This window comes from Rhineura floridana, chromosome 10, assembly GCF_030035675.1.
Source record: "Rhineura floridana isolate rRhiFlo1 chromosome 10, rRhiFlo1.hap2, whole genome shotgun sequence".
In the NCBI taxonomy this organism is placed as follows: Eukaryota; Metazoa; Chordata; class Lepidosauria; order Squamata; family Rhineuridae; genus Rhineura; species Rhineura floridana.
The window spans coordinates 18,277,693-18,305,518 of NC_084489.1; the positions used below are offsets into that span (position 1 = coordinate 18,277,693).

Here is a 27,826-nt window from a genome sequence, read left to right on the forward strand (position 1 = left end):
TGCTGGCTGATTTTTAAACAATTTAAGAATTTTAACATTGGAGTCTATGATGACAAGCATGCTCAGTAAGAACCACCTGTCAGTGTTCTAAAAGCTAGACTAAAGCTGTTTGGCATGGTTAATCAGGGGGCCACACCCACGCCAGACATTTATTCCACTTTCAGTAGTCATGGCTTCCCCCCAAAAAAATCCTGGGAAGTATAGTCTGTGAAGGGTGCTGAGAGTTGTTAGGAGACTCCGATTCCCCTCACAGATCTCCAGTGGCCAGAGTGGTTTAACAGTCAGCCCCTCTTCCCAGAGAATTCAGGGGATTGTACCTCTGTGAGAAGAATAATGGTCTCCTAACAATACTCAGCACCCTTCACAAACTACACTTCCCAGGATTATTTGAGGGATGCCATGACTGTTGTTTAAAGTGGAATAAATGTCTCATGTGGATGTGGATAGGGATAGCTTTGGTTTAAATTTGAGTGGGAAATTTCATGTGTCTGCTGTAGAATAAGGGAAACCCAGAGGGAAACCCAGAAATAAAATGAAATTATTAGCAATGTTTTCCTTTTGAAAAGGAAAGGGGCTTTCCCAGTGCCCACCCACCCAATCTCCTCGCCCCTTTTCCCCTACTACTCCCCTCTCCCTTCCTCCCTCACCCTACCCTTTGTCCTCCCTCCCCCTACCCTTCCCTCCTCCTCCCCCAGGTCAGTTTCACCTATCCCAAGCATGATTGTACTGGAGTAAATGCCACTGAACTCAGTAAGCATGCAAAGGATCAAATCTGTACTCCCTCCCTCCTCCCTCCTATCTCCTCCTTCCTTCACCTTTCCCTCCCACCCCTCTGTCCCTCCTCCTCCTGCATGTTACCAAATTCTTCCAAGGTATACAGGAAGTGGATTGGACTGTGAAAGACCAACCCAAATTGTGTTTGCATTTTTACAAATGTGTAGGGCAGTACAATATCTCAGAGAGGAGGGCAGGCCTCCTCCCCTGGTGCACTCACTATAGCTGCCTAATTTCGCTGCATTTTAGTTTGATAGAAATATCTCTTGGCTATAGGTATGTTCTTAAACTGCAAGGGTTTTTTGCTGATTAGTGAATATACTTTAGCTGTCTGATGGTTAAACACTAATGTAGGCAACTTGCTGTCCTGGAACCCATTTTATTCCACATTACCATGACCACTGTAAAATTAAGGTGTGCGAAGACTCATCCTGAGTCTGTCTGCTTTGCCTTGCCCACCATAATCTCATAGTAGACATCTATGTGGAATAAAGTTATCATTTTGGGCCAACACAAATTCAGCTTTGGAAGACTTGTGTTGTGAAAAATAATTCCTGTGCTCTTGACCCAACCATGCAAATCCCTGCTATGAGTTAACTGCAAACTCTTGGCATCAGAGTAGCAAAATCATTTTTGCTGCACCTCTCCAAAGACTCAAGACAGTTTATAAGAAATAAAGGCTATAATAAATACAAATCAGTAACAGTGAGCTTAAAATATTTTATGCAGAAGAACCCAGTATCATTTCTGTTGTAGCCAGATATCTTACCTGCTCCTAAAAGTTGGGAGGGATGCATTTAAATACATCTTTTCTGAGAGGTTGGTTCTTAGCCAGTGCAGGGGTAAATACATCTTTTCTGAGAGGTTGGCCACCACAGGGGTAAAGCTGTGTTCTTCAGTGCCTGTATTCTCATGTCACAGAAATCCATAGCTTGTGTGACAGCAGCCCAGCTACACCCTGGGTCCCCTGCCTTCCAAAGTGTTAGGGGCTCCTGGCTAAAACAAGAATATACCCTTCTGTTCATCCATCCTATCCTTCTGGGTCTTTACTTGCTGCTGCCAGGTGGAAGTGTTAATTACTCAGGCTGCCTTCCACCAAATAGCCTCCAAACCTTCCCTCTTGTGTCTCCCCAAGATCAGCTCACGTATCATGGACTTAGCTATAAGCATGAATGGTGAAGAATAGGAGGCCACAATATTATTCATGCAACAGGGATAGAAGTTTACTTAAGATAAGATGGGTAGTTCTTAGAAAAATAATATTTCCTAAGAATTTTTAACAGAAATCCAGCATATTCCACCATGGAGCAAAGAAACAAATGAAACGAAAACTTTATCCTTCCCCTATCTATACATAGTCCCTAAAGATACAAACTTACGTCAAGCTTCACCCATTTGTAAGATCTCAAGCTTGGCTGTATGTGTCCATCTTGAATCTGCCTTGAAAACAAAAAACTTACCAGATCTAGTGTCTGCCTATTTGCCCTGCAAATCGCAGGCACCAGGAAATTTTGGAGATTTTAATACCCAGCTTCAGACAGGCTACCTGCCAATCTTCACATTCTCAATGAATTTCCCCTTTCCCATTTGAGCTGCATGGCAGAGCAGGTATAGTAAGTTAACTCTATAATCCCCAAACATGCAAGCAAGATTCTACAATTTCATGTAGATGTTCATATAGCATCTGTATTGGAATTATTTATTAAGAGGTTTTGTTCTAAAGATTTTTTTAATTGTCTTACTGCTTGCTGCTCTGGGTTCCTTTTGAGAGGAAGGGCAGGATATAAATATAATAAATAGATAGATAACACAAGGCAATCCAGTATAGTTCCACACAGTACAATTTCTTAATAGCTTGCCATGCATGAGCTGATCATACCTGCTTTGTTCCTCCCTCTGTAATGCTGAGGAGAAACAAACCATGATCTCTAGCTTAGCATTGTATCCAAACCAGGATTCATGGTCTGTTTCATTCCAGACAAATCACAATGCTAAGCCAAAGTTTGTTCTTTGCTTACCAATTGTACTTTGAGTGAAGCAAATCAGAATTCCTGGTTTGGGTGTAACACTAAGACAAGGATTGTTGTTTGTTTTCTCTGTGTACTAGCAGGGAGGAGCAAAGCAACCTGGATCAGTACATTTATGGTAAACCACTAACTACGGTTTACCATGATGTGCGAATTCGGCCAATGCCAAAGTTGTAGCCTTGCATATCAAAGGCAGGCAAAGCAGATAAACTGCAGTTTGCAGTCATGGCTAGAAATAAGTTTGCAAGCTAGTTGAGCCTAACCATAGTTATCATTTGCATCAATGCTGATATAATACTGTACCATGTTTGGTTCTCAAAATGGAAAGTAAGGTGAGGGGGAGGAGGAAGGAAGGCACATGTGAGCTTGTGAGCCATTTCTTATTTTCTAATAATAGTTGAGAATGTTATGTCTGCACTGGACCTTGAAGGCCACATAGGGGTGGGTGGGAGAAGGTATTGGGGGGGAAATGAAGGAACATAAATATGATATATGCTATGGGTAGTTTCTACCAGAAAATCAGGGCTAGGTAAAGCCATTCTCCAGCTTGTGATTCATTTTGAGGTGACTCCATGTGACGGGTTCAATTTCTTCCAACATTTTGCCTGTCTTTAAATCTTTTTTTACGCACAGAAAAAAGAGCAGAGCACCAAGAAAATGATTAATTATTTTAACACCTACTTTACTCCATCTACAGAGCATAGAAGCTTTTATTCAGCCATTTAAACTTCCTGACCACAGAGGGGAAATTTTAAACTTCCCCAGAACTTGTTCTTTTGTCATTAGAAAAAAAACTGAAATACTTTGAATCACTTTGAATGACAAAAATAAAGTCCAGCTTATTCAAATTTTGAGTTAGCAAAGTTGGGGGGAAAATGAAGTTCTTACTAAATCATCCCGTGAAAGTACAGAAAAATCTAAAAATAGAGACATCATAACATGCACTAAAGTTATTTGTGTTCTGTACCCTGTTTCAGGTTTAGATTTTAAGTATTGATGTTATTCATACAGATTCCTCAGGGAGTCCTTGAAAGAAACAAACTGTTAAAGCTAAATATAACTGGGAATGCTGGAGCATACTTGGATTTGTTGGTAGAGAATATGGGTCGAGTAAATTTTGGAAGATTCAACAAGGACTTCAAGGTACATCTTCACCTTTCATAATTATCCAGCAAAATGTAACAGTGCTTATTAACAGTTTCTTGAAATCACAACATTTGTAATGCTGCAGGGTGTATGCTTGTTGCGTCTGTTCTTACATGCCCAGTGTGAGAGGAATGGAGAGGGTTTTGAGACAGATTGTACCCTTTAATTTAGAAATGATGTGGCCTGACACCTGCCTATGAGGAAAATTAGTGGATGCTTAGCCCTGTATCCATTGTATGATTTGGTTGGACACCAACATGAACCTGATGTGCAGCTAATACTGATCTTGTGCTAATGAAAACAAAGACTTCACACCCACTGTATTGAGAGGAGAGGTTCTCTTTAAAGTGTGACTCCCTTTGGGAGGTGGGAGAATTGCTTGGATAGGGTGGGCTTCCCTGTGGGCTTGCTTGGGGTAGTGCAAAAGGCTTCCTGATGCCTTTCTACATTTATACCTTGAGATGAGCCAGGAGGCACAGTAGAGACCTTTGCCCTTTCTTTCCATCCTTATGATTGTATAAAGGGAGGCTGTGTTCTTCCCTTTTTCACTGTTGGTACTGATTTACAATAGAATATTTTTTTACTTTATAACTACTTAATGTCACTCTCGTAGGAACAATATGAGTCCATGTTGACTCTGCTGCTTCATTTTTTGGCAGTGTGCTTGGCATAAGAGTGAGCTGTCCAGATTATTCATGTTTGTGTTGGTTCACATGTGGCTATTTTCTCCATCTGTTCTTTGTCATATATGGCATTGGTTGTGTTTGCATGTCATGGTAAGCCATAAGCTATGGCTTACTATGAGTGAGGAATGTGCTAGTGCATGTCACTTAATCATTCCTGATTTGTGCGCCCCTGCTTTGAGTCAAGATTTGTTCTTGTTTTATCAACCATGGCTTGTTTGGAAGAAACAAACCAGAAAAACTGAATTGCATGCCACATTAAGTCAGTGAGGTGCACAGTACAAGTGCTGCTCATTCACAGTAAGTCATGGTTTATGTCTTGCTGTGATATGTGAGGGCAGTGAAAGTATGTGAATGCAGCCATTGTTTGTTTATTTATTAGTTAACACCTGTACCCCACCCTTCATCAAATGGTCCCAGGGCAGGTTACAGAAATATCACAATTAAGAACACAGGTTACGTTAACATCATAAAGTAAAACCATAAAAGCTCTGTGTGGACTGGCTATACTTGTATATAGTCTACAGTGCCCATCATCCTTTTTGTGATTGTGGTGGCAGCTTTTTTCAGCCGCTATAGTAGCAGAAATAACTACTAGCTGTCGCTGTCTGAATTGTGTAAAGCAGGGATGGGAACCTATGGCCCTCCAGACTGATATTGGATTCTGTCAGCCCCAGCCAGCATGGTGAATGGTTGGGGATGATGGTAACTGTAGCCACCACAGATTCCACATCCTTTGTGTAAAGCCTGTGGGTTCTGTTTATGACCCAGTACACCAGAGGGCTGTGATGGAAAAAATAAATATATGTGAATTGGTCCTTAGTTGAACATAAGGGGAGTGGGGCTGTCAGATGCAAAAAAAAAAAAAAAGACAAGTCTCCCATGCCTGCTGAAATTCCCTCTTGTACACAACCATTAAAGGTACAGGAACCCTGACTTCTTTTCCCACAAGACATGTTACAGGGGAGTTAGACCCTAGACACTTGTCACTTCATCTGAGAAGGCTCCCTGCAGTGTTGCAATGCAAAAGCCTTTTTAATTGATTATAGTTTTCTTTAAGAAGTTTAGCTAGAAGGTGTTTAGTGTTTAAAGCTCACACACACAGGATGTGGAAAGTTGTGCATATGAAGAATAATGCATCATAATGTTTAAAGGTGAGATCAAAATCCTAGATTAATTTTATCTTGTAGAGCATCTCTAAAAATGGAGGTTCAAAAAGGATATGCTCAGGTACTGAGCTGAGAACCTTAGCGCTTGGTTCTTCCTCTTTAGATCAACCAGGACACCTTCAAATGTGGATCCTGATGCATCTATTTGCTATTCAGATAAGCAAAGAAAGCAGCTTTCAAGTTTGTATTTTTAGTCACAGACTTTAATTCGCTCCTAAAAGTGAAATGTAGTTACCACAAGATTGAGAAAGGTTGCTAATATATAGCCCTGGTGTTTTGTTGCAATTCTTGTTGAATGGCAAAAAAGAGGAATATCTACTTCTGTGACAAATCTGTACTTGAATAGCATGTCATGTCAGAAAGTGTTCAACCCATGGCCTGTTAATCCTATATGTAGTTTCCTAGGAGTAAACCCAGGAATTGATTGGGACTTGCTTTTCAGTAGACATGTATAGTATTGCATTTGTAGTACAGTGCTTTTAGGTTTTTATTCAGCCTGGTAAAGTGTTGAACAATAGGCAATAATCAGCTGTGGAAAAAATGACTTCACTGTTTGTTTTGGAAGCACTCTACAAGATTGAAGTCAACTGCAGTTTGCTCCAAAGGATGCTCCAAAGGATTCCTGGGATGATTATTTCTGCTTTTTAGTGGACAATCTGAGTTCCTGGTTTAAAACTTCCTCTTGTAAAAAGAGGAATAGTGCAATGTAAGGCAGAGTTTTTACTGAAGGAAGTGGAAGTGATTTCCTGAGGATTTCTCTTGAATTTTCTTCTTTATATATATACCCAACCAGTGGTGTGCTGGTATATTTTTAACAACCGGCTCTCCGGAAAAAAAAAATCAAAGCTGGATTTAGAAAGGGAAGAGGCACCAGAGATCATATTGCAAGCATACGCTGGATAATGGAATGGACCAAGGTATTTCAGAAGAAAATCACCCCATGTCTTATAGATTACAGTAAAGTCTGATTGTGTAGATCACAAAAAAATGGAACGGTTTTAAAAGAAATTGGGGTACCACAGTATCTGATTGTTCTTTTTTTTTTTTTTAATAATTTTTATTCAAATTTTTCCAAAAACAAACAAAACAAAGTAAAAAAAAAGATAACAATACAACAACAAAAAATGAAAATAAAATAGTTGACTTCCGATTTGTCGCAGATCAGCTATAAGTATATAATATACATCAAACCTGTCCCTTAATGTATACATACAGAATCCCTTTTCTCCATAGGCTGTCTTAATTAATCGTCAAATCCCAGTATCATCATTTTATTTTGATCTTTCAACAAAAAGTCTAAGAGAGGCTTCCATTCCTTAAGAAATGTATCTGTCGATTTTTCTCTAAGTAAACACGTCAATTTATCCATTTCTACTAAGTCCATTAATTTCAATAGCCATTCTTCCATTGTTGGTGTTGATTCCATTTTCCACTTTTGTGCATATAATAATCTTGCTGCCGTAATCATATATATTATTCTTCCATATTTCTTTTCTATTTGTTTATCCATAAAACCCAATAAAAAAAATTCTGGTTTTGACTGAATATTTATCTCTAGAATTTTTTGCATCTTCCTACCTATCTGTGCCCAAAATGATTTTGCCTTTTTACATAACCACCACATATGATAAAATGATCCTTCTTGTTGTTTACATTTCCAACAAACATTAGAAACATTACTATACATTTTTGACAACTTTTCTGGAGTCATGTACCATCGGTACATCATTTTATAAAAATTTTCTTTAAGATTATAGCATAGTGTAAATTTCAAACCTTTTTTCCACATATTTTCCCATTGATCCATTTGTATATTATAACCAAAATTTTTTGCCCACTTTACCATACAGTCTTTTACTTGTTCTTCCTCCATATCCATTTTCAATAAGAGTTTATACATTTTCGCAATTATATTTTCATCATTTGTACACAATCCTATTTCAAAATCAGATTTACTTATTTCAAACCCATACATTTTCTTGTCCATTTTATATCTTTCTAACAATTGTAAATAGGCAAACCATTGAAAACTATATCCTTCCTTTGTCAGTTGTTCTCTCTCTTTCATTGTATATTCTCCATGTACATTTTCTAATAGTTCTTGATAAGTTAACCATTTCTCTTTTCCAGCCATTTCTCTTCTATAAAACGCTTCTTGACTTGAGACACATAATGGTATTTTCGAATAAAACCTTGGTTTATATCTATTCCATATTTTCAACAGAGGACGTCTTATAAAATGATTGTTAAAGTCTACATTTACTTTTACTTTGTCATACCATAGATATCCATGCCATCCCCACTTCAAATTATGGCCCTCCAAATCCAATAGTCTTTTATTCCTCAATAAGATCCATTCCTTTATCCAGACTAGACAGCAGGCAGCAAAATAAAGTCTCAGATTTGGTAATCCCAGTCCTCCTCTTTCTTTGGCATCTTGTAGTAGTTTAAATTTAACTCTTGGTTTTTTTCCTTGCCATACAAATTTAGAGATATCTTTTTGCCATTGTTTAAAAGGTAAATCAGAGGATATTACAGGTATTGTTTGAAACAAAAACATCATTCTCGGTAATACATTCATTTTTATCACAGATATTCTACCCATTAATGACAGTTGTAGTTTATCCCATCTTAGCAAGTCTTTCTTAATCTCTGTCCATAATTTTTCATAATTATTATGAAACAACTTTGAATTTTTATTTGTCATAATAATACCTAAATATTTCAACTTTTTCTCTATTGTAAAATCTGTCTTGTCCATTAACTCTTTCTGTTCCCTTAAAGTTAAATTTTTCACCAACATCTTTGTTTTTTGATTGTTGATCTTAAATCCTGCTAACGGTCCAAATTCTTTTAATTTGTCCATCAATACATTAATTCCTTCCAAAGGATTTTCTAGTATAATTATCAAATCATCAGCAAACGCTCTCAATTTATATTCTTCTTTTTTTATCTTTAATCCCGAAATTCTTTTATCTTGCCTTATATCTCTAAGCAGCACTTCTAAGACCAGAATAAATAAAAGGGGAGATAAAGGACATCCCTGTCTTGTACCCTTTTGTATTTCACATGAATCCGTTAAATCTCCGTTAACAATTATCTGAGCCTTCTGAGATGTATAAATCGATCTAATCCATTTTATAAAATTGTCTCCAAAATCCATTTGCTCCAAAACCTGAAACATAAATTTCCAATTCAAATTATCAAATGCTTTTTCAGCATCTAAAAAAATCAAAGCTGCTTGTTTATCATTTCGTTGTTCTAAATATTCCAAGACATTCAAGACATTCCTGACGTTGTCACGTAATTGTCTTTTAGGTAAAAACCCTGATTGATCTTCCTGAATAAATTGTTGCAATATTATTTTCAATCTTTCTGCCAAGATCATTGTAAAAATTTTATAGTCATTATTCAATAGAGATATTGGTCGATAATTTTTTGTTTTAGTTAAATCTTGCTCCTCTTTAGGTATTAATGTTATATTAGCATTTTTCCAACTATCCGGTATCTTTCCCTCTTGCAAAATAAGATTCATTGTAGACTGTAAAGGTAGTAAGAGTTCTTCCTCCAAACATTTATAATACATTGCAGATAACCCATCTGGTCCTGGTGCCTTTCCTAATTTAATTTTGTTTATAGCTTCAGATATCTCTCTTGACGTAATAGGGCTATTAATAGCTTGTCTCTGAAAGTCTGTAATTTTAGGCAAATTCTGTTTAGATATATACTCTTCTATTTTTTCAGATGGAATTTCCTGACATTTGTACAATGTTGAATAATATTGATGAAAAATCTTTTTAATTTTTACATTATCTGTCAACGTCTCATCTCCTTCTTGTATCTTTAAAATGATATTTTTTGACGTTCTTTTCTTAATTTATATGCTAACCATTTCCCAGGTTTATTTGCAAATTCAAAAGTCCTTTGTTTAGCAAAATTTAGTTTTCTTTCAATTTCTCTAACTGTCAGCATTGATACTTGCTTCTGTAACATTTTGATTTGATTTACAATAGAAACTTTAGTTGGATTCTTTTTCAATTCTTCCTCTTTTTGTTTTATTTCTTCCAAAATTAATTGCATTTTCTGTTGTTTCTTTTTTTTTAATTCAGAGTTACATTTAATAAGATATCCCCTCATAAATGCCTTACTTGTATCCCAAACAATATTTTCACTTGTTCCTTTATGTAAATTATGTTCAAAAAACTCTTTTAATTTCTTCTTACATTCTTGTACTACTTTGTCATTCTGTAATAAAGATTCATTTAGTCTCCATCTAAATCCAAGATTTTTCTTTTTTAAAGTTAATATTACAGGGTTATGATCCGAAAAAGTTTTTGGTAATATATCCATTTTAAAAGTGTCCTTCGCTAAAATTTTAGACATCCAAATCATATCAATCCTCGAGAATGTTTTGTGTCTTTCTGAAAAATAAGTAAATTCCTTTGCATTATCATTTATATATCTCCAGGTATCCACCAATTCTAAATGTTCCATCAGTTCAAAGCAAATCTTCGGTAATTTACCCTGTGTCTCTTTGATATTTTTTTCAGAAAGCCTATCAATTTTTGGTGAGATTACCCCATTCCAATCACCCATAACGCACCAATGGTCATATGAAAACTCTGACAATTTTTCCATAAGTCCTGTGTAAAACCTTGTTTTATCTTCATTGGGGGCATAGATACCCACTATCAAAATGTTTGTACCCTGTAGAGTAATTTCAACCCCCACAAATCTACCACTATCATCCAGTAATACCAATTTAGGAAGCAATTGTGGGTTAATGTAGAGAACAACTCCATTTTTTTTTTTTGGTCCAGCCGAAATAAATTCTTCACCCAAATTTTTACAAATCAAATATTTGGAATCTTTCTTCTTAATATGAGTTTCTTGTAAACAGATTATATCCAATTTTAATTTTTTCAAATAATGAAACACTTTCTTTCTCTTCTGCGCCGTATTGGCTCCATTTATATTCCAAGTTAGATATTTGTAATCCATCTTTAAGCGTGTATTTTAAAATGTGCCTGATGCTCCTTTTAATCCATCATCTTCCTTCCCTTCCTCTGCATATCTTTGTTGACTTTGTTCCCCAGGAATTATATCCATATCTTTGAGTTTATTTTCATCCATATCTTTTGAAGCTTTTCTCAAGAAGTCCCTTGCTTTTTGAACAGTATTCAATCTATATTTCTGTTGTCTGAATGTAAAGATCACTCCTTCTGGAACATCCCATCTAAATTGAATTTTGCGTTGCTTAAGTTTCTCTGTAAGGAAAGCATATTCTTTTCTCTTACGTAAAAGTCTAATAGGAATTTCTTTCATCACCAGTATTTCCTTACCATCAATTTTAAAGGTATTTTTAAAGTGTTGCTGTAATACCATATCTCTGGTCGTCTTCTTTACAAAATGAACAAGCACATCTCTTGGAATTTTATTCATTGTTGCATATCTGGAATTAATTCTATACACTTTGTCTATTTCAAATTCCATCCGATCTTCATTCAAATCCAGAAATTTTACTAGAGCATTAACAATTTTATCTCTGATGTCTTCACCTGTTTCCTCAGGAATTGCACGGAATCTCAAACAATGTTCTTTATTTTTCATTTCAGTCACAGCCATGTAGTCCAATTTTTTTTCTAATTCCAGATTTAATATATCTGTTCTATTCTCCAAGATTTGTACCTTTTCTTTAGTGTTTTTTGCATCCTCCTTTATTTGCCCAGTTGTCCCTTTAATCTCATCCACTTGTGTTTTAATATAGTCTTTTATATCTGTCAATTCAGTTTTCATTTCCTGTTTTATATCATTAATCCCTTCCATTATTTTTTGAAATATATCTGGGGGTATAGCCCCTACCTGTGGATCAGTAGAACCTCTTCGCTCCTGGGCCTTAGTTGCTTTTTTAGTTGTCATTTTCAAGAGAAGCCTTTAATTTCTGATATTAATCACTGTTCCAAAACCTAGAGGCAGTCTATTTCTTTTTTTTTTTTCCTCCACCAACAAAAGAGTTAATATTCCAGGCCTGTTATTGAAGTCCAGCCAGCACAGCACAGTTCTTATCTACATCCAAGAATGCAAAACAATTCTGGTTCCCAACACCAAACAATTAGTAACATATACGAGCAGCAGATTCATCCAAAAAGAAATAGTCCAAAGAGAAAAATAGTCCAAAATATAATAATTACCTCTCATCCGTTTTTAAACTTTAAAACTCCAAATTCAGGCCAGCTTTTTGTCGTAAAAAAAGTATATAAGTTGTTTAGATTTTCTTTCTTCCTTAATTATATTTAAAAGAGAAAAAGTATGACTCACCCAGGTTTCTCAGTTGCTGATTCGTAAACAAATCCCTTTTATTGTAGTAATTTAAGCCGAATGATAAGATTTAGACAGAAGTAGGCTCGCTGGTTAAGAACGTTTTTTTTTAAGAAGAAAAAAAGAACGCTTCGCTTTTTTCCAGTACAGCTTGCGTGGAAATCCTGACTCCGTCTTCAGCCGATCGGCATGCCTTCTTATCTCAGGGATTTCCTGATCAATTCCAGCCGCCGACAGCTCAACGAAGTCTTGTGGGAAATCTGATCGGTTCTCCTATACCTTGGAGAACATTTAAGCCAGTCCAAGATTCCTCTTGGCTGGCTTTTAACCTGAAAAAAGCTTCCTCTGAGGCAGAGCTCCCTCAGAGACAACCACCAGCCAGCACTCCTTCCGGGAAGTCAGTATCTGATTGTTCTGATGCACAACCTATACTCTGGACAGGAGGCTAGTGTAAGGACAGAATATGGAGAAACCGATTAGTTCCCCATCGGAAAGGGTGTGAGACAGGGGTGTATTTTATCATCCTGTTTGTTTAATCTATATGCAGAACACATCATATGGAAAGCAGGATTGGCCCAAGATGAAGGAGGTGTGAAAATGGAGGGAGAAATATCAGTAATTTAAGATATGTAGATGATACCATACTCTTAGCAGAAACCAGTAATAATCTGAAACAAATGCTGATGAAAGTTAAAGAGGAAAGCACAAAAGCAGGACTGCAGCTGAACTAAAGTAATGATAACAGAAGTTTTATGTAACTTCAAAGTTGATAATGAGGACATTGAACTTGTCAAGGATTATCAATACCTTGGCACAGTCATTAACCAAAATGGAGACAGTAGTCAAGAAATCAGAAGAAGGCTAGGACTGAGGAGGACAGCTATAAGAGAACTAGACAAGGTCCTCAAAAGCAAAGATGTATCACTGAACACTAAAGTCAGTATCATTCAGACCATGGTATTCCCAATCTCTGTGTGTGGATGTGAAAATTGGACAGTGAAAAAAGAAGATAAGAGAAAAATCAACTCATTGGAAATGTGGTGTTGGAGGAGAGCTTTGTGCATACCATGGACTGTGAAAAAGACAAATAATTGGGTGTTAGAACAAATTAAACCAGAACTATTACTAGAAGCTAAAATGATGAAACTGAGGTTGTCATACTTTGGACACATAATGAGAAGACATGACTCACCAGAAAAGACAATAACGCTGGGAAAAACAGAAGGGAGTAGAAAAAGAGGAAGACCAAACAAGAAATGGGTTGATTCCATAAAGGAAGCCACAGACCTGAACTTACAAGATCTGAACAGGGTGGTTCACGACAGATGCTCTTGGAGGTCACTGATTCATAGGGTCACCATAAGTCATAATCTTTTCCAACAGTTTGGAAAAGATGGGCTCGTCAGCACCCATTATTCTCCGATGCTTCCTTTTCTGAACCAGGTAAGTTGCAGATAAATTCCAGCAATATAAAAATTAGGCACAGAAACTTTTATATAGGATAAAAGAACTGCTTAAAGATGGATGTTCCCTCTCTGATGAACAAATTAGGGCACAGCTAGGTGAGAGATCTACTTGGTTTCAGTTGGCTCAAGTTCGGGACTTCAGTGCTCCTATTAATCGTCTACCTGCTTCACACAGAAGCCTGACTTTCTTTGAAAACTATTCTGTTTATTTGGACAAAAAATTAAAAGGTATAATTTCCTTCTTAAATAACATACTACTGGCAGATTCACTCTCAGCTCTGACGGGATTAAAGGCTAAATGGGAAGATGACTCTGCTAATGTCGACTAAGGCTCCCATGAGAAACCATGCTGAAAGTCATAGATAGGTGGTATTGTATTCCTGTCAAACTAAAATAAATATATCATGGTTTATCAGATGTATGTTGGAGGTGCTGCAATATGTGTGGTAGTTACTTTCGTAATACCCAGAATTCAAAGGGAAGAATTCAAAGAGAACTCTTTAAGAACTCTCAGGATCCTTGGAGTCCCCTTGCTAGTCCCGATCCATTCACATTCCATCAAATTGAAATGCACCTTCCTTCTGTCTTTGTATTATTTCTGCTAACTTCTGCTCCCCCCCAGTTCAAATTAAGTGTATGCATATTCGAATTAAGTGGGTGCATGTGTAAATGTGTGTATGTGTGTGAGAAAGGTCGCAAATGAGGATGGAGGGGAAAGGAATGTCTAAAGGGTTAATTCTAGAGATTATCTGTGGTATTAACCCTTTAATTATCAGCCAGTCCTGTTTGGAGTGGATCCACTGAGCAAGTTGAGGGATCAGCACTGAGATTTCTGTAAAGCTCATCTGACCTGCCTTTCAGCACTTGGGCTTGGGTGGTTTATTTTCCTCTCCTTTTCTTTCTCTCTCCCCCCCCCTTTTCCCCTTTGGAAAAATACAGCCAGTTGCTGCAATATTTTGAAAGCACTAAGCTGGAAGCCAAGCATGCTCGCTTTAATCTCTGGCTGTTGCTCTGGCTTCTGCTGCACACAGAGCGTGTGATGCAGAGTCAAATCCCTGGCAACTCTTCCTTGCTCACAGTTGCAACTTGCTGCAAAAAGCATACAGTCTCCTTTCAGAGCTCAGGAAGCAGCCGCCGCTGCCAACAGACAAACAAGCAGAGGTGCTGTGCAAACACACAGCAGAGGGAGAGAGGCAGCTTGACAAGCGGGATGAGGGGGGGGGAGCGGGCGGGGAGGTGAAAGAGCGGGGGCAGTAGGGCGAGTGTGAAGTTCACCCCTGCAAGCCAGAAAGGGTAACACACACATCATTGTCCCACACCTCCACAGCTCTTCACCTCCATTCTGCAGCTGCCTTCTCCGGCTTTCTCCCTCCACCTTGGTATCATTTTTCCTTCTCTCTCTCCCTTCCTCGTGCCTCCTAACACAGAGCATGAAGGAAGAGCCACGCTGCCCAGAAGCCCATGCTTCTGGCACATGTCTTTTGTCCACCAATCAGAGGAGCAGAAGACTTCCCCTGCTCCCTCTGTTAACAACCGGCTCGCAAAATTCCCAAAAATTTAACAATTGGCTCTCGCAAGCCGGTACAAGCCGGCTCCAGCACACCGCTGTACCCAACACTACAACAATGAGAACCTTTTAAAAGTTAATTTTTGCTTTTCTCTCTCTGATTGTGTTTATGATACAGGGCTTGATTTCAAATTTAAGTCTTGCCAACGAGATACTCACTGACTGGGAGATATATCCATTGGACATAGACAGAGCTGTGGGCCAGGGCCTTAAAAATGAGATGTCTAGTGGGAATAGTTCAAGCTATGAAGAGCCTTCTTTTTATGTTGGCAGTTTTTCTATTCCTAGTGGAATCCCCGACTTACCTCAGGACACATACATCATGTTTCCTGGATGGACAAAGGTACATTTTTTTCTTTCATGAAAAGTTCACTAAATATAATTGCTAACTTCAAGGCCCCTTTACTTAACTAAAGGTTCTTTGAAGTCACAGCGTGAAGCTGCTGAGTTACAGTGTATTGACAGAGTTGGCCAGGGCCAACTCTTCCATTAGGCCAACTGAAGCAACTGCCTTAGGCAGGGGTGTGGGGCCAATGAATTGGTATCCCTCCAGGTCTTCCTCTTGCCTCTCATGGCTGGCAGTGTGTTCCTGCCCATCAGTCCTATAGTGAGGCTGTCTACCTCCTGTCTCCTTGTTTCATCCTAAGAAGGGCCAAGGGGTTTACTGTAACCTCCCTAACTTTAGGCATCATTGTTGTTTTCATTTATTAATTTATGAGTCTCATTTTACATATGTGTCAAGGTAATTTAGAAATTTACAATTATCATAAAAACAGGTATAACTAATTTTAATTTTAAAAACAGTACCAAAAAAACTGAAGATATGTTCAAAAACAAAATGAACACTAAGGCAGAGACCTTTTCATCCAGCTTAAAAGGCTTATTGAAACAAAAATGTCTTCAATTGTTAATGGAAAGTACAGATGGTGGGCACCTATCATATCTCAATCTTGTTGCCATTACAGCAAACCACCTCCACAGCAAAGCTTCCTCCTAAATGTACCTCCCCTGGTCCCATAGACCTGTGGGAGAGGCCTGCATTGCAACTGTTCCTTTACAATGGTGAGGACTGCAAGAGTTTGGGACCACAGTATAAAATTCTGTACCAACACTATAAAATGCAGGCCTGGTAAGGTGCATCAGGTTCCCTCACTGCTGATTTTGTAAAAACCTGACTTTTTAAGCATGTTTTTCCTGTAGCCTGATTGGCTTTTAAATGGCTGCATTGCTAAACAATCTTTTCTTTTTTAACCCGGCTGTTTTTATTACTTGAGTAGTTGTGATTTTATTGTGAAGTATATGCTCTTCATTTTTGTTTTTTGGTGGTTTTGTATGCTGTATTTATGGCAAAGAATGCAGTATATTTCAACCTTCAATACAGCAATAACTATAACAGTAGCCAGAGTAAAACTGTTGCTGCTAAAGGTTTTCCTTGGCTTCCTGCAAAAGAGAGAGTACTAAAATAATTCACTTTTAGGTTTTGCCAGAGTAAGCCACAGCAGGAGATTATCTTGATAACAATGTTTCTGAGGCTGAAATGTATTAACACCCTGTGGAAAGTGAGATAATTATCTCAGCCCAGAGTTACACACATAACAACTAAACTGACTCTTAAAATGTGCAAATGCAAAGTTTTGACAGCAGTTTTGGAAAAAATTAAGTATGTTTTGCAGAGGTAGATGTATAGCTTAATTTCATGAGTGAACTTCATTTTTAAGCCATGTCAAGCATGCCTGCATATTTTCTCCCCATTTTACCTGAACATTTCTAGGAGTTTTAATACCGTTCCTGTCAAAAATCTGGCTGCTGGATTGTGGACCAGATGGAGTTTCTGAATAGTCTTCAAAGACAGCTCCGTATAGAGTGCATGACAGTAATCCAATCTGAGATTCACATTTATGTGAACGTTGCTTTGGGCTCCTTCTGGGAGGAAGGACAGGATATAACTGTAATAAATAATGTGCTTATTTATGTAATTTAATGGGACTTGAGTATCATACTTTCTCTAGATTGTGCCACTTATTCAACCAGTTTCAGATCTTTGCATTTGGCTCACAGAATTCATGCTTTGACAGAGAATTGGGAGAGGTAGAGTAGTTGTATTCTGTAGTTTCCCCACACCCCCAACTTTGAAGGGAAGGTGGGGTGTGGCGCATGTTCTTATCTGTTGCTGCATTATTTGTATTGAAGTCCCTCTTTTAAAACAAAACAAAATGAACTCCTGAGGAGTTGACAAAGACAGTGTCCGATCTGGCTCCTTTGTGGAAGAGAGCGGAGCAAGCTAAGGCAGACTATGGGAGCAGGTAAGGTAAAGGCAATTCTGCAGACAGCAATAGGTCTCTTTGTTGCATAGGCCAGCGAGCAAGCTTGACTTAATATGCTGTCACAAGGCTCAGAAAATGTCCCCAATCTGCTCTGGCCTATTGGACAAGGAAACTTCCTTGTCTGACAAAGCTTGTTCCCTGTAGTTCTCTTTTTGGCCTGAGATGGATGGTGGCACATAGGCTTGTGTGCTGATGCCAGGAGATGGAATGGACAGAGCTATTCTGTTAACATTTCTTATAACAAAGGCTTTTTAAATGCCACACTTGTATCAGTCTAATGCAAGATCTTTTTAAAGAGGCTACTAAATTCTCAATAAGAATGTCATGTTTGCCAGTTGATTTCAAGTAACATCCAGAGTCAGCCACTGGCCAAAAGTATATTTCCTTCTAATGGTTTGTTTCTTTGTAGGGACAAGTCTGGATCAATGGCTTTAACTTAGGACGCTACTGGCCAGCCCGTGGACCTCAACTAACACTGTTTGTTCCAAGCAACATCCTTGTTTCATCCTCTCCAAACAATATTACAGTTCTGGAGCTGGAGAAGTCTCCTTGTGGCATTCAGAAATGTTTGGTAGAGTTTGTAGACAAACCCATTCTCAATGCAACTCTTCACTATGAAACCAATACTGAGAAACTGTTCACTAGAGACTTATGGTTGAATCATATCTGATTATGCTAGAATGCCTCTTTACATCTTCGTTTATTCAGCAGACCCTCCATTTCCTACTTGATCAGTTGTGAGGGGATGGAAATCAGTGTTTTAAAAATCCAGTGGGAAATATTCGTTCTTTTAAAAGTGAAAATCTTGCCTTTGTTTTCAGCAGGAAAAGAATTGATTCTATAGATGCCAAATGGTAAACAAAGAAATAAACAGGCTATCAGTTTATTTAATCACCTATTGAACACATATCCGAATCGGATCTCTTTTCTTGTGCATTTTCAGGTGTTGCCCTTTTACTTATTGTAGCCAGACCTGTAATGTTTGGGTTCTTAGCTTGATGGATGGTGCTAAAGCCTGAGTAGATTACTACATGAAAATGAACTACAAAATGTAAGGGCTCTTACAAACATCATTTTGGTTTTTTGAGAATTTTTTCCACATTTTGATATAATATGCATCATAAAAAACTCATTGACATTTAAATAGCAATTGTGCTGTGGGTGGTGAGCCTTCAACATTTGGGCAAAATCTGGTTTTATCACACATATGTCAGCATCTCTTTTTGCCTTCTGCATACATCTATGTATGTATGTCCGTATGTATATATATCCATCATTGGCGACACTCGTGGCCGAGTAAGATTGTCTTCCAGGGTAAGGTCTTTAACAGTGGGTCCATAAGTGACTGTGGAGGCCAATTCTGGATCCACACAGCCTCCCACAGTGAGGACATAGGTTTCCAGATGGAAGATGGTCACGATGAGGATTTGGTGGACGTGCCTTCCACTTAGCTTGTTTGTCCCTTTTGCCCTGTACTCGTGCTTCTTCAAAGTCCATAGCACCTTTGATAATGGCCAACCTCCAATTGGGACGCTCATGGGCCAAGGCTTCCCAGTTCTCGATGCTCATGTTACATTTTTTTAGATTAGCTTTGAGAACATCTTTAAACCTCTTTTGCTGTCCACTGATATTCCATTTTCCACCCTTAAGTTGGGAGTAAAGTAGCTGCTTTGGAAGACGGTGATCAGGCATTCGAACAACATGGCCAGTCCAGCGAAGTTGATGTTGGAGGATCATTGTTTCAACACTGGTGGTCTTTGCTTCTTCCAATACGCTAACATTAGTCCACCTATCTTCCCAAGTAATTTGCAGAATTTTCCGGAGGCAGCGTTGGTGGAATCTTTCAAGAAGTTGGGAGTGGCGTTTATAGATGGTCCATGTGTCACCTGTCAAGGTTGGCTTTGGGGTGGGGCCAGAAAAAGATACGGTCCCTGGAGCCAAAAAGGTACCTCTTCCCTGATCTAATACATGTTGAAGTTAAGGAAATTGTTACTATTCCACACTGCGGTGCTTCTCTGTGTCCTTCCAACAGGTATAGATCTCCAAATAACCAGATGGAACCAACTCCAGTGTAGGTTCCAGATCTTGGATGTTGTCTTGAAGCTGATTGTGTGCCTCTTACAATTCAGACAACACCTTTGCACATTTTCTTTGATCATGAGAGGTCTTGTCATAGCACACTCTCTTAAAGTTATAACATGAACCATGGCCTTAGCAAACAAGTCTTGCATGGCCAAAATAATGTTTGTATAACTACACAGTCTGATTCTTAGGGAAACAGTTGCTATGATAGCTGCAAATTCCTCCATGACACCTTTTCCAGTTCATTTCAGGGGACAGGGGACAATTCCCTTTCTTTCCTATCTGTATATTTCAGGAGACCATATGCGCTGCTACTTGATAGACAGTAGAGATAACTCCATTTTTGCTAATGTTTTAAGGAATCTTAAAGCATATTATGTACACTGTGACTGTGTCACCCTCTTCTTCCTGCTTACTCTTATGTGTTGCACAAGAATGACTACTTCTATGAAATCTCTCTCTTTCCCCTCTGTCTCTCTTTTGTGTCTTAGTTAAGTCTTCGCTGGACTTCCATCATATATAACTTTCCCCAGGGCTGATTCACACCTACATGTACATTGTTTGATGACTTTATTGCTTATTTGATGAATTTATTGCTCTTTGACTCACACATTTGTGTCTTACTCTTTTTTCAAGGAGTTCAGGGTAACATAAGTGGAATTAACCCATTTTAGCTTCACAACAACTCTGTGATATAGGTTATCTTGGGATGAAGAGTTGTCTAAAGTAACTTGGGGACTGCCATGGCTTAGAATCTTTTCACACTTTGCACAGCAGTCCAGACACACTGTTCCACCAGTGTTTGCCATGCTGACACACAATCTGAAGGGTTGTATGTATTCTCAAATATGGAGAGGGACACAACAGGGAGATACAGTTGCCCACAGCTTCTTTTTGCATGTCTACTAATATATCTGCAGTGCTGTATAAAGTATGAGATGGCTCTAAGTGCAGATGTGAACTCAGATTCCTATCCTGGTTCAAGTTTCATGGCCAGACAACCGTGCTATATTAGGGAAGGGCCATAGCTCAGTGCTAGAACATGTCTTGCATGCAAAAAGTCTCAACTCCTACCATTTCCAGCTAGGGCTGAGAAAGAGTCCTGTCTGAAATCCTGGAGAGCTGCTGCCAATCAGTATAGATGAACTTCAGCTAGATGAACCAATGGTCTGACTTGGTATCTGTGAATTCTCTGTGTAACTTAGAAGTATTGTGTTTTAGTATGAAAGTACTGTATTTGGTATTTGATATGTAATGGCTATTTCACACGTGTGAACACTTGCAGTCAAGTGAAAAGCATACATGTATGCCTGATGGAGGTGTGTCATCATGACAGAGTTTGCAAACCCTTTGCTCTAGTCTAGACATAGCCTGATGGATTGATTCTATTGTATGCGCTATTTCTAAAATCATATACTTGAAGATTAGCATTTCCTCTATTTTTACAGTTTTAAACAATTTGACTTAATAATGGTCAGAAATAGCATTAAACAGAGATAAAGTGTAAAGAAGAGTTTGACATTAAACATAGATAAAGTAAAGAGGTAGACTCTCCTACCTGAAGAGATTTATTGAGAACTTTCTTGCCATGGATTTTAGAGATTTTTAACAGAACCCTTTATTACCTCTACTTTTTTCATTCATTCATTAGTTGCTTCCACATTAGCTGTTAGTCAGAAATTGCCATTCTTTAGTCATACTATGTATGTATGTATACTTAAGCAAGCAGGGAGACCCACCTGTTTGGGTCAGATGATACTACTGAGCTTTATGTAACTTTAGGAATTGGTGCCTGAATTTGCTTGCTTTCCTCATTCCTCCCCATCCCGTTTATTTTTTAGACATGTCTATTAGATTGTGAGCCTGTACACCAGGGGTGGGGAACCTTTTATGACTGGTGGCCCAGGTGATTATCTTCCCATCCCTGCTGAGCCAAATTTGATGGGTGGGACCGCTTACCTGTCAGTCACCTGATGTCACTTTGAGGCTTCAGTAATTGGGACTTCAAAGTGCAACGCGGGGCTGTTTGAAAACCCTCTTGTAAGCATCCCCTGGAAGCTCAACGAGGAGCAATGGGCTGCTTGCAAAAGGGCTTTCAAACAGCCCCATACTACTCATTAAACCTCTGGTACTGTAGCTTGAACAGCAAACAATTAAAGGCAGAAGCTGCAAGATGGAAGCATCCACGTAAAGTTGCTGGGGACTTTTGCTGTACAAATCACATTAAGCATTATAGAAGGATCTTGGTCATGAAGACAGGCTTGCCAGATAATACATCCATTTTGCAGAACCAGCATTTTAATTCTGCTGAAACAGTGCCTTACGTACTAAAGGGCCCTAGTGTGGATGGAAGCAACCTCTATTTCTGTCCAGTTAGTATCAAAGTGCCTGACCATCACTACTACAGGAATTTTTATTGTTTCCAATCATTGAAGCTGCTTTTCTTTTGCAAACTGTATTATTTATTTACTTTAACAGCTGCTGTCAAACTGTTAGCTTTTGCAAAAGAGCCAGTAAACCATGTAAGAGAAGTCTTAAAATAAGAATTAATGCTCAACACTGTGGTATTAAAATATTTTCATAGGAGTTTCTGGTCTTGAATTTATCCAAAACAATAGCAACAATAAATGTTGTGGCTTTTAACAGAGTGATCTTTCCCCTTAGTAGCAATTAATGCTATGAGGTGGGAAATCCTGTGCGCATTGAACATGCCAATACTTTCTTCAAAAACTATATATAAGCGAGAATCAGGCTGCATAAAGTGAGGACTCAGGGAATGTCCTCATGTGTCTTTCACATGCCAAAAGCTATTTCTGTGATTCCCTACTATGCTGTGGTTATTTCCAATAACAAAATTGAAATTACCAAGCCCCACAAAAGCAGCTGCCTAATCAGCTAAAAATTTATGTGCATCCTTAAGTCCACTATTTCTCCACAAGCTAGGAAGATGTTACCAGCGATAGTTGTCTACTATAATTGACAAAGGAGGGAAGTGCAGAAGTCTTTTTTCCCTCCCCCTTCACTGACATCACATTCATTTATTCTAATATTCTTCCACTATAAACAGTCATGGCTTCCCCCAAAGAATCCTGGGAAGTGTAGCCTGCAGAGAGTTGTTAGGTGACCCCTATTCCCCTCACAGAGCTACAGTTTCCAGAGGTTTGTGGGAAGAGGGACTGACTGTTAAACCACTCTGGAAACTGTAGCTCCATGTGGGGAATAGGGGTCGCCTAAACTCTCAGCACCCTTCACAAACTACACTTACCAGAATTCTTTGAGGGAACCCATAACTATTCAAAGTGGAATAAATGTATGATGTGAAATACACAATGGAAGAAAACTGGACCACTGCTTAGAGATTCTTGAAATACTAAGTTGTATATAAATAGTTTTAAATAAATAAAATCATTGCTTTCTTTTATTGTCATTCTGTATCCACAGTACTAACAGGCAGAAACACTTTCTGAGCAGCTGAGCAGATTATTCCTGCTCCATAGGTAAAAGTGCTAGATTAGGGACTAACAGTGTAAACCTAACCATATTTACTCAGAAGCAAGTCTTACTGAATTCAGTGGAGCTTGTTCCTAGGTAAGTGGGGTTAGGATTGCAGACCCCACTTCCCTAGGAGTAAACCCCATTCCGCTTGGTTGGATTTATTTCCACATAGACATGCACAGGGTTATACTGTTACTGTTTTAATCAAAAGTTGAATGTTCAGGTAAGGGGCCTGGCATTCTGCTGGAGCCCTGCCTGCTCCACAATCTCTATGCTTTCTGGCAATGGCCCTCATCAGGTTTCTTCAGTGAGATTGGCAGCTGTTGACAGCTTGTGATGCTGCCAACTCATGCATACATCCCTACGCCTGTTATTTGAATACCCAGGAAGTTTTGTTTACATTGTAGTTGGGTGGATCCACAATGACCCTATCTGTCTGAAGGCACATTTGCTATACAGAGCTAGTAATTTGTTCTCTTGGTGAGCATTAAATTAGACTTCAGCAGTGGACTAGAGGGAGGTCGCTAATCCATGTGGTTTTTTGAGCCTGTCTGTAAGGGGTTTCATGCAGAACTGTTCTCTGTTGCACCATTAACCTGTTACAGAACTGCAAAAAAAGAAGAGATCAGTCTGAAAGAGGGAGATGAGTAACTTTAGTATTATAAATTGGTCTCTGTCAAAAAACTCATATCTGACATCAGATCTGGCAATCCAGAAACCAATGGGAGAACATTTCAGCCTCTCAGGATGCTCTTGTAAGTGTAGCCATCCTTGAGGAAAAGAACTTCAAGGGGCAATGCAATGTGAAGCTGCTGAATTACAGTTCACCAAGAGGTTCAGTGCTATCACTTTTGGCTTGAACAAAGGGTTTTTTTGTCACACTGCATGTGTTCATTAGCTTACCAATGACAGGATGTCTCTTATTTCCAGCAACTGTTTTGTGAATATCCACACGCTGTTAATAATATGATTATTGCCACTTTATTTAATTTTCCTCTGCCTCAGTGCTTACAATCCCTCCCCTCCGCAACCATGTATATAACTCAATATATATGTGTATCTTTAATACAGGATATCACTTCATGCATCTCATGAAATAGTTTCTAATCCATGAAATCTTATGACAATAAAATTGTTAGTCTTTAAGATGTCACAAGACTCTGATATTCTTGTTGCAACAGATTAATACAGCTAACCCTCTGCAATTTATTATTCATATCTCTGTTAGTCTGTTCACACAAGTCACATTGCTCATTCCTTTTCCTGTGTGCTTTTGCTTAAACTAATTAAGGAGCAAATATTAAGGAGAGTAATCTCTCTGTCCCACACTTCCAAGATACTTGTGCAGGAAATGGACTTTTAACTTGTCCAGGACTGTTTGTGTATATTATGGAAATGTATATCTCACTTGTATGTTTTGCTCCATCTTGCATGGCCATGTATATCTTTACTTGTTTGTTCATGAGGGATTATAGGGCTAACTTGCTCAATGATTTGGTCTGGTTGATCACATGGCCCGGCCTAGGGGCACAACTATGAAGTCAGTGTAACCACCATTGCATATGTGTGGAAAGTCGCATCTCAGTCTGGGGCATTCATGACTTCTTGTGACCTACTGGGGGTGGGGCATATGATTGATGAGGGAAGTTGAGAAAGTCGAGTATCGAGGAGTAGCCATCCTGGAGTCTTTTAATGCAAGGTAGAACTCTTGAGATAACAATGCCTTTAAACCAAGGTATATATTTCAGTGTGGAGAGGAGGTGCCTGGGAAATAGGCAATCAAAGCACTGCTGATTAAGTGTAGGAAACTCCTGAGAGTCTGGTGAGTGAGAGAGTATTAATAGACAAGGGATAGAGGATGGTGTATTAATCAATTTTTGTTGTTAATTTGCTCCAAAGGAAAATATACTGATTTCCTGTATTTTTTTTCTGTATTGCATAGCTTTCCTCAAGTCTCATATCTGTTTTCTGTTTTAGTAAACTTTGTTTTATAAACCTGGTGTGGTGTCTCCTTATTTTCGTCACCCATGTCTGAAGCCAAATCAAGCACTATGTTGAGAAGCTTCAGGGAGACCCAATGAAGGCTGTTGATGATGATGATGATAGAAGGGGCAGCCTTTTAATCAAATACCCCCACATATTTGGTGGTAGCAAGCTTAAAGGGGGGAAGGGGGGCTGAGCAGAGGAATGCACTCTGCTGTGGCTGGATCTCCACCAGGTGGCCAGGAACCCAGAGTGGTTGGCTGCTGGCTGTCACAGTACTTGTTACTTCTCGTTGAACTTTGAAAAAAGAGCTGCCTTTTACAGACTGTAGAAACTGCAGCTAGTGCAGAATACTGTAGCACAATTGCTGACAGGAGTGAGAGCCTGTCAGCATGTAACACCTCTGCTCAGAGATCTTGCACTGGTTGCCAGTTTGTTGCCAGGTCAAGTTCAAGGTGTTAGTGTATAAAGCCTATTAACAGCTTGATACCAGTTTGCCTTATCCTAGGGGTTTCCAGACCCTGGTCTGCCAAGACCCTCAGCAATTTTCAAGTGGTCTGTAGGGAAAAAAGTTTGGGAACCACTGCTTTATCCCATGTATGCCCATTCAGTCTGTGGAACTGGCTTTGTTACAGGTGCCACATGATAGTCATTCTGCACTTGTAAGAAATAAGTGTCGCAGCACCTATATTTGGAACTCCCTGGCTATTGACATCAGGCCGGCACCTTCGCCGTATTCTGTTTGGCGCCTGTTAAAAACACTTTTGTTCAAGCAAGCCTATCTAGACATGTAGAAGCTGATGTGTGTTTAGTTTAACTCTTGGTATTTTTAATATATGCTTAATTTTTTTGAATACCTGTTTTAACATTGTCTTGACAATTTTAATGTTTGTTTTTATTTTTGTAAACTGTGTGAAGGTTCTGTTTACAATCAAGCAGTATATAATTTTTGTTAAATAAATAAAATAATTAAATCCATAACATGGATATCACATTCCACAACCCGAGGCTGGAATTTAGTCACTGTGGTACTACAGACAGTAGAGCAAGGAATCTTGACAAATCTTTTAAGAAATCTGTCTGCTTGATGGTTATTTCTTTTCCCCCCAATTATTTATTTTGTTACTTTTTCACAAGTGTCTCAAGTGACTTACAATGTGAAAACAAAACATTAACACAAAGTATAAAAATAAGAATGACATAAGAACCTAGAATGCTCCTCCATAAACCTAACCCACTAAAAACATGAGCACAAAAGGAGGCCACAAACATACTTAAGTACCCTCCAAATTAAGATCTAAAGGCCTGGATGGATAAAAATGGTTTTGCCTGGTGTTTAAAAACAGATGATGATGACAGCAGGTGTGCCTCTCTGGAACAGCATTCCACAAAGAGCCACCACTAAGAATGCCTGTTCTCATGTCACCTGTCTTCGGGGGGCACATGGAGAAGGGCCTCAGATAACAAAGGCAGGGTTTAGCTTGGTTCATGTGTGGAGAGGTGGGCCTTGCAGTATTGGGGTTCTGAGCCGCATAAGGTTTTATAGGTCAAAACCAACACTTTGAATGGAGTCCTGATACTAATTGGTAGCCAGTGCAGTCATGCCAAGATTGGTGTTATATGCTCAGACTATCTTGCTTTGGTCAGCAATCCGGCTACTGAATTGTGCACCAGTTGCAAGGTCCAAACCGTCTTCAAAGGCAGCCCCGTGTGTAATGCATTGCAGTAATTTAACCTAGAGCACAGAGAGCTCTGAATATTGTTTATGTTCATTAGCTTTCCCCAATCCTCTGTATGATTCATTAGAAATACGTCATTACAATCTAGTTCTGCTGAATATCAGTACTTCTTGATTCATGCCACCTGAAAGGACATTATTTTAATTTAATTTTCTATCCTACCTATATCTAAATAGCTCACATTTTAAATAATGAAAATAAACTCCAGAATGCATAACATATAAAGCACTCTGATTATAAATCCAAAATTCCAGCAGTTTGAAAGCCTATCCGAAAAGGAAAGGCTACTGTGATGTTACCCACAGAAGTCATTCCAGCTCCCTTCCGCTAGATACAAACCAGACACTCTCCCCTTCTTTCTAAACTGTTCTCTAATCACCCTGAATTAGTCAGACAACCAGGCTTTACAGTAAATGACAACTACTGTTTATCTGACTCAAAACACATCTTTCACCACAGCAATGTGCTGCACGCTCTCGAAGAACATTAATAAATGCCACTGGTAGTGTTTGTCATGGTTGGTAAAACTTGGCTGATGTGTTTCTCTGATCATGGTTACTTGACTAACTGCCTTTCTTATAATGGTAAGATGACCAGCAATGATTATCAGTGTTGGTTGGGGATGCTCTTGTTTACAAATTTTAGTACATGGTAAAGTACAACTACTAGAGTCCTTCTTATTTATTGCCTTAATAGGATTTTCCTTTGCATCACACGGTACGTATAGCTACCAGTAATAACCATCAACCTGATCCAGGAAGAGAGACTCAGATGCATATCTGAGCCCTGATGAAGTGTGTGGGATAGGTCTTTTGATGCAAATGGGTACATCCAGGTATGCTGCTTGTGCATGACTAGTTGACTATGACTATAGTCAAAACATGGCCCAAAGCTTGATAAGTTATACACTCCCAATAGGAATGAATACCATCAATGGTATCTCACTAACATTATAGCTAGTTTTTTTCTATTTTATTAAAACAATTCATGCAGGCAGGCAGAGGATGCTCCTCCCCACCTAGGTAATTCTATTGACTTGCAGTCATATGGTCA

At 38.7% G+C, this 27,826-nt stretch overlaps 1 protein-coding gene across 8 annotated transcripts in view; it reads left to right on the forward strand.

The window, feature by feature from the left end:
* Positions 1 to 22,142, forward strand: part of GLB1 (galactosidase beta 1) — a 62,789-nt gene extending 40,647 nt beyond the window's left edge. For 6 of the 8 annotated variants that reach the window (XM_061585953.1, XM_061585947.1, XM_061585952.1 and 3 more), the window contains 3 exons: positions 3,813 to 3,944; positions 15,269 to 15,493; positions 17,884 to 22,142. In XM_061585953.1, coding sequence (XP_061441937.1) covers positions 3,813 to 3,944; positions 15,269 to 15,493; positions 17,884 to 18,144 — 618 coding nt within the window. In that variant the 3' untranslated portion in view covers positions 18,145 to 22,142. Of the gene's footprint in view, positions 1 to 3,812; positions 3,945 to 15,268; positions 15,494 to 16,115; positions 16,280 to 17,883 lie in introns of all 8 variants that reach the window. The other 2 variants (XM_061585950.1, XM_061585951.1) reach the window with 2 other exon arrangements.
* Positions 22,143 to 27,826: the final 5,684 nt, after the last annotated feature.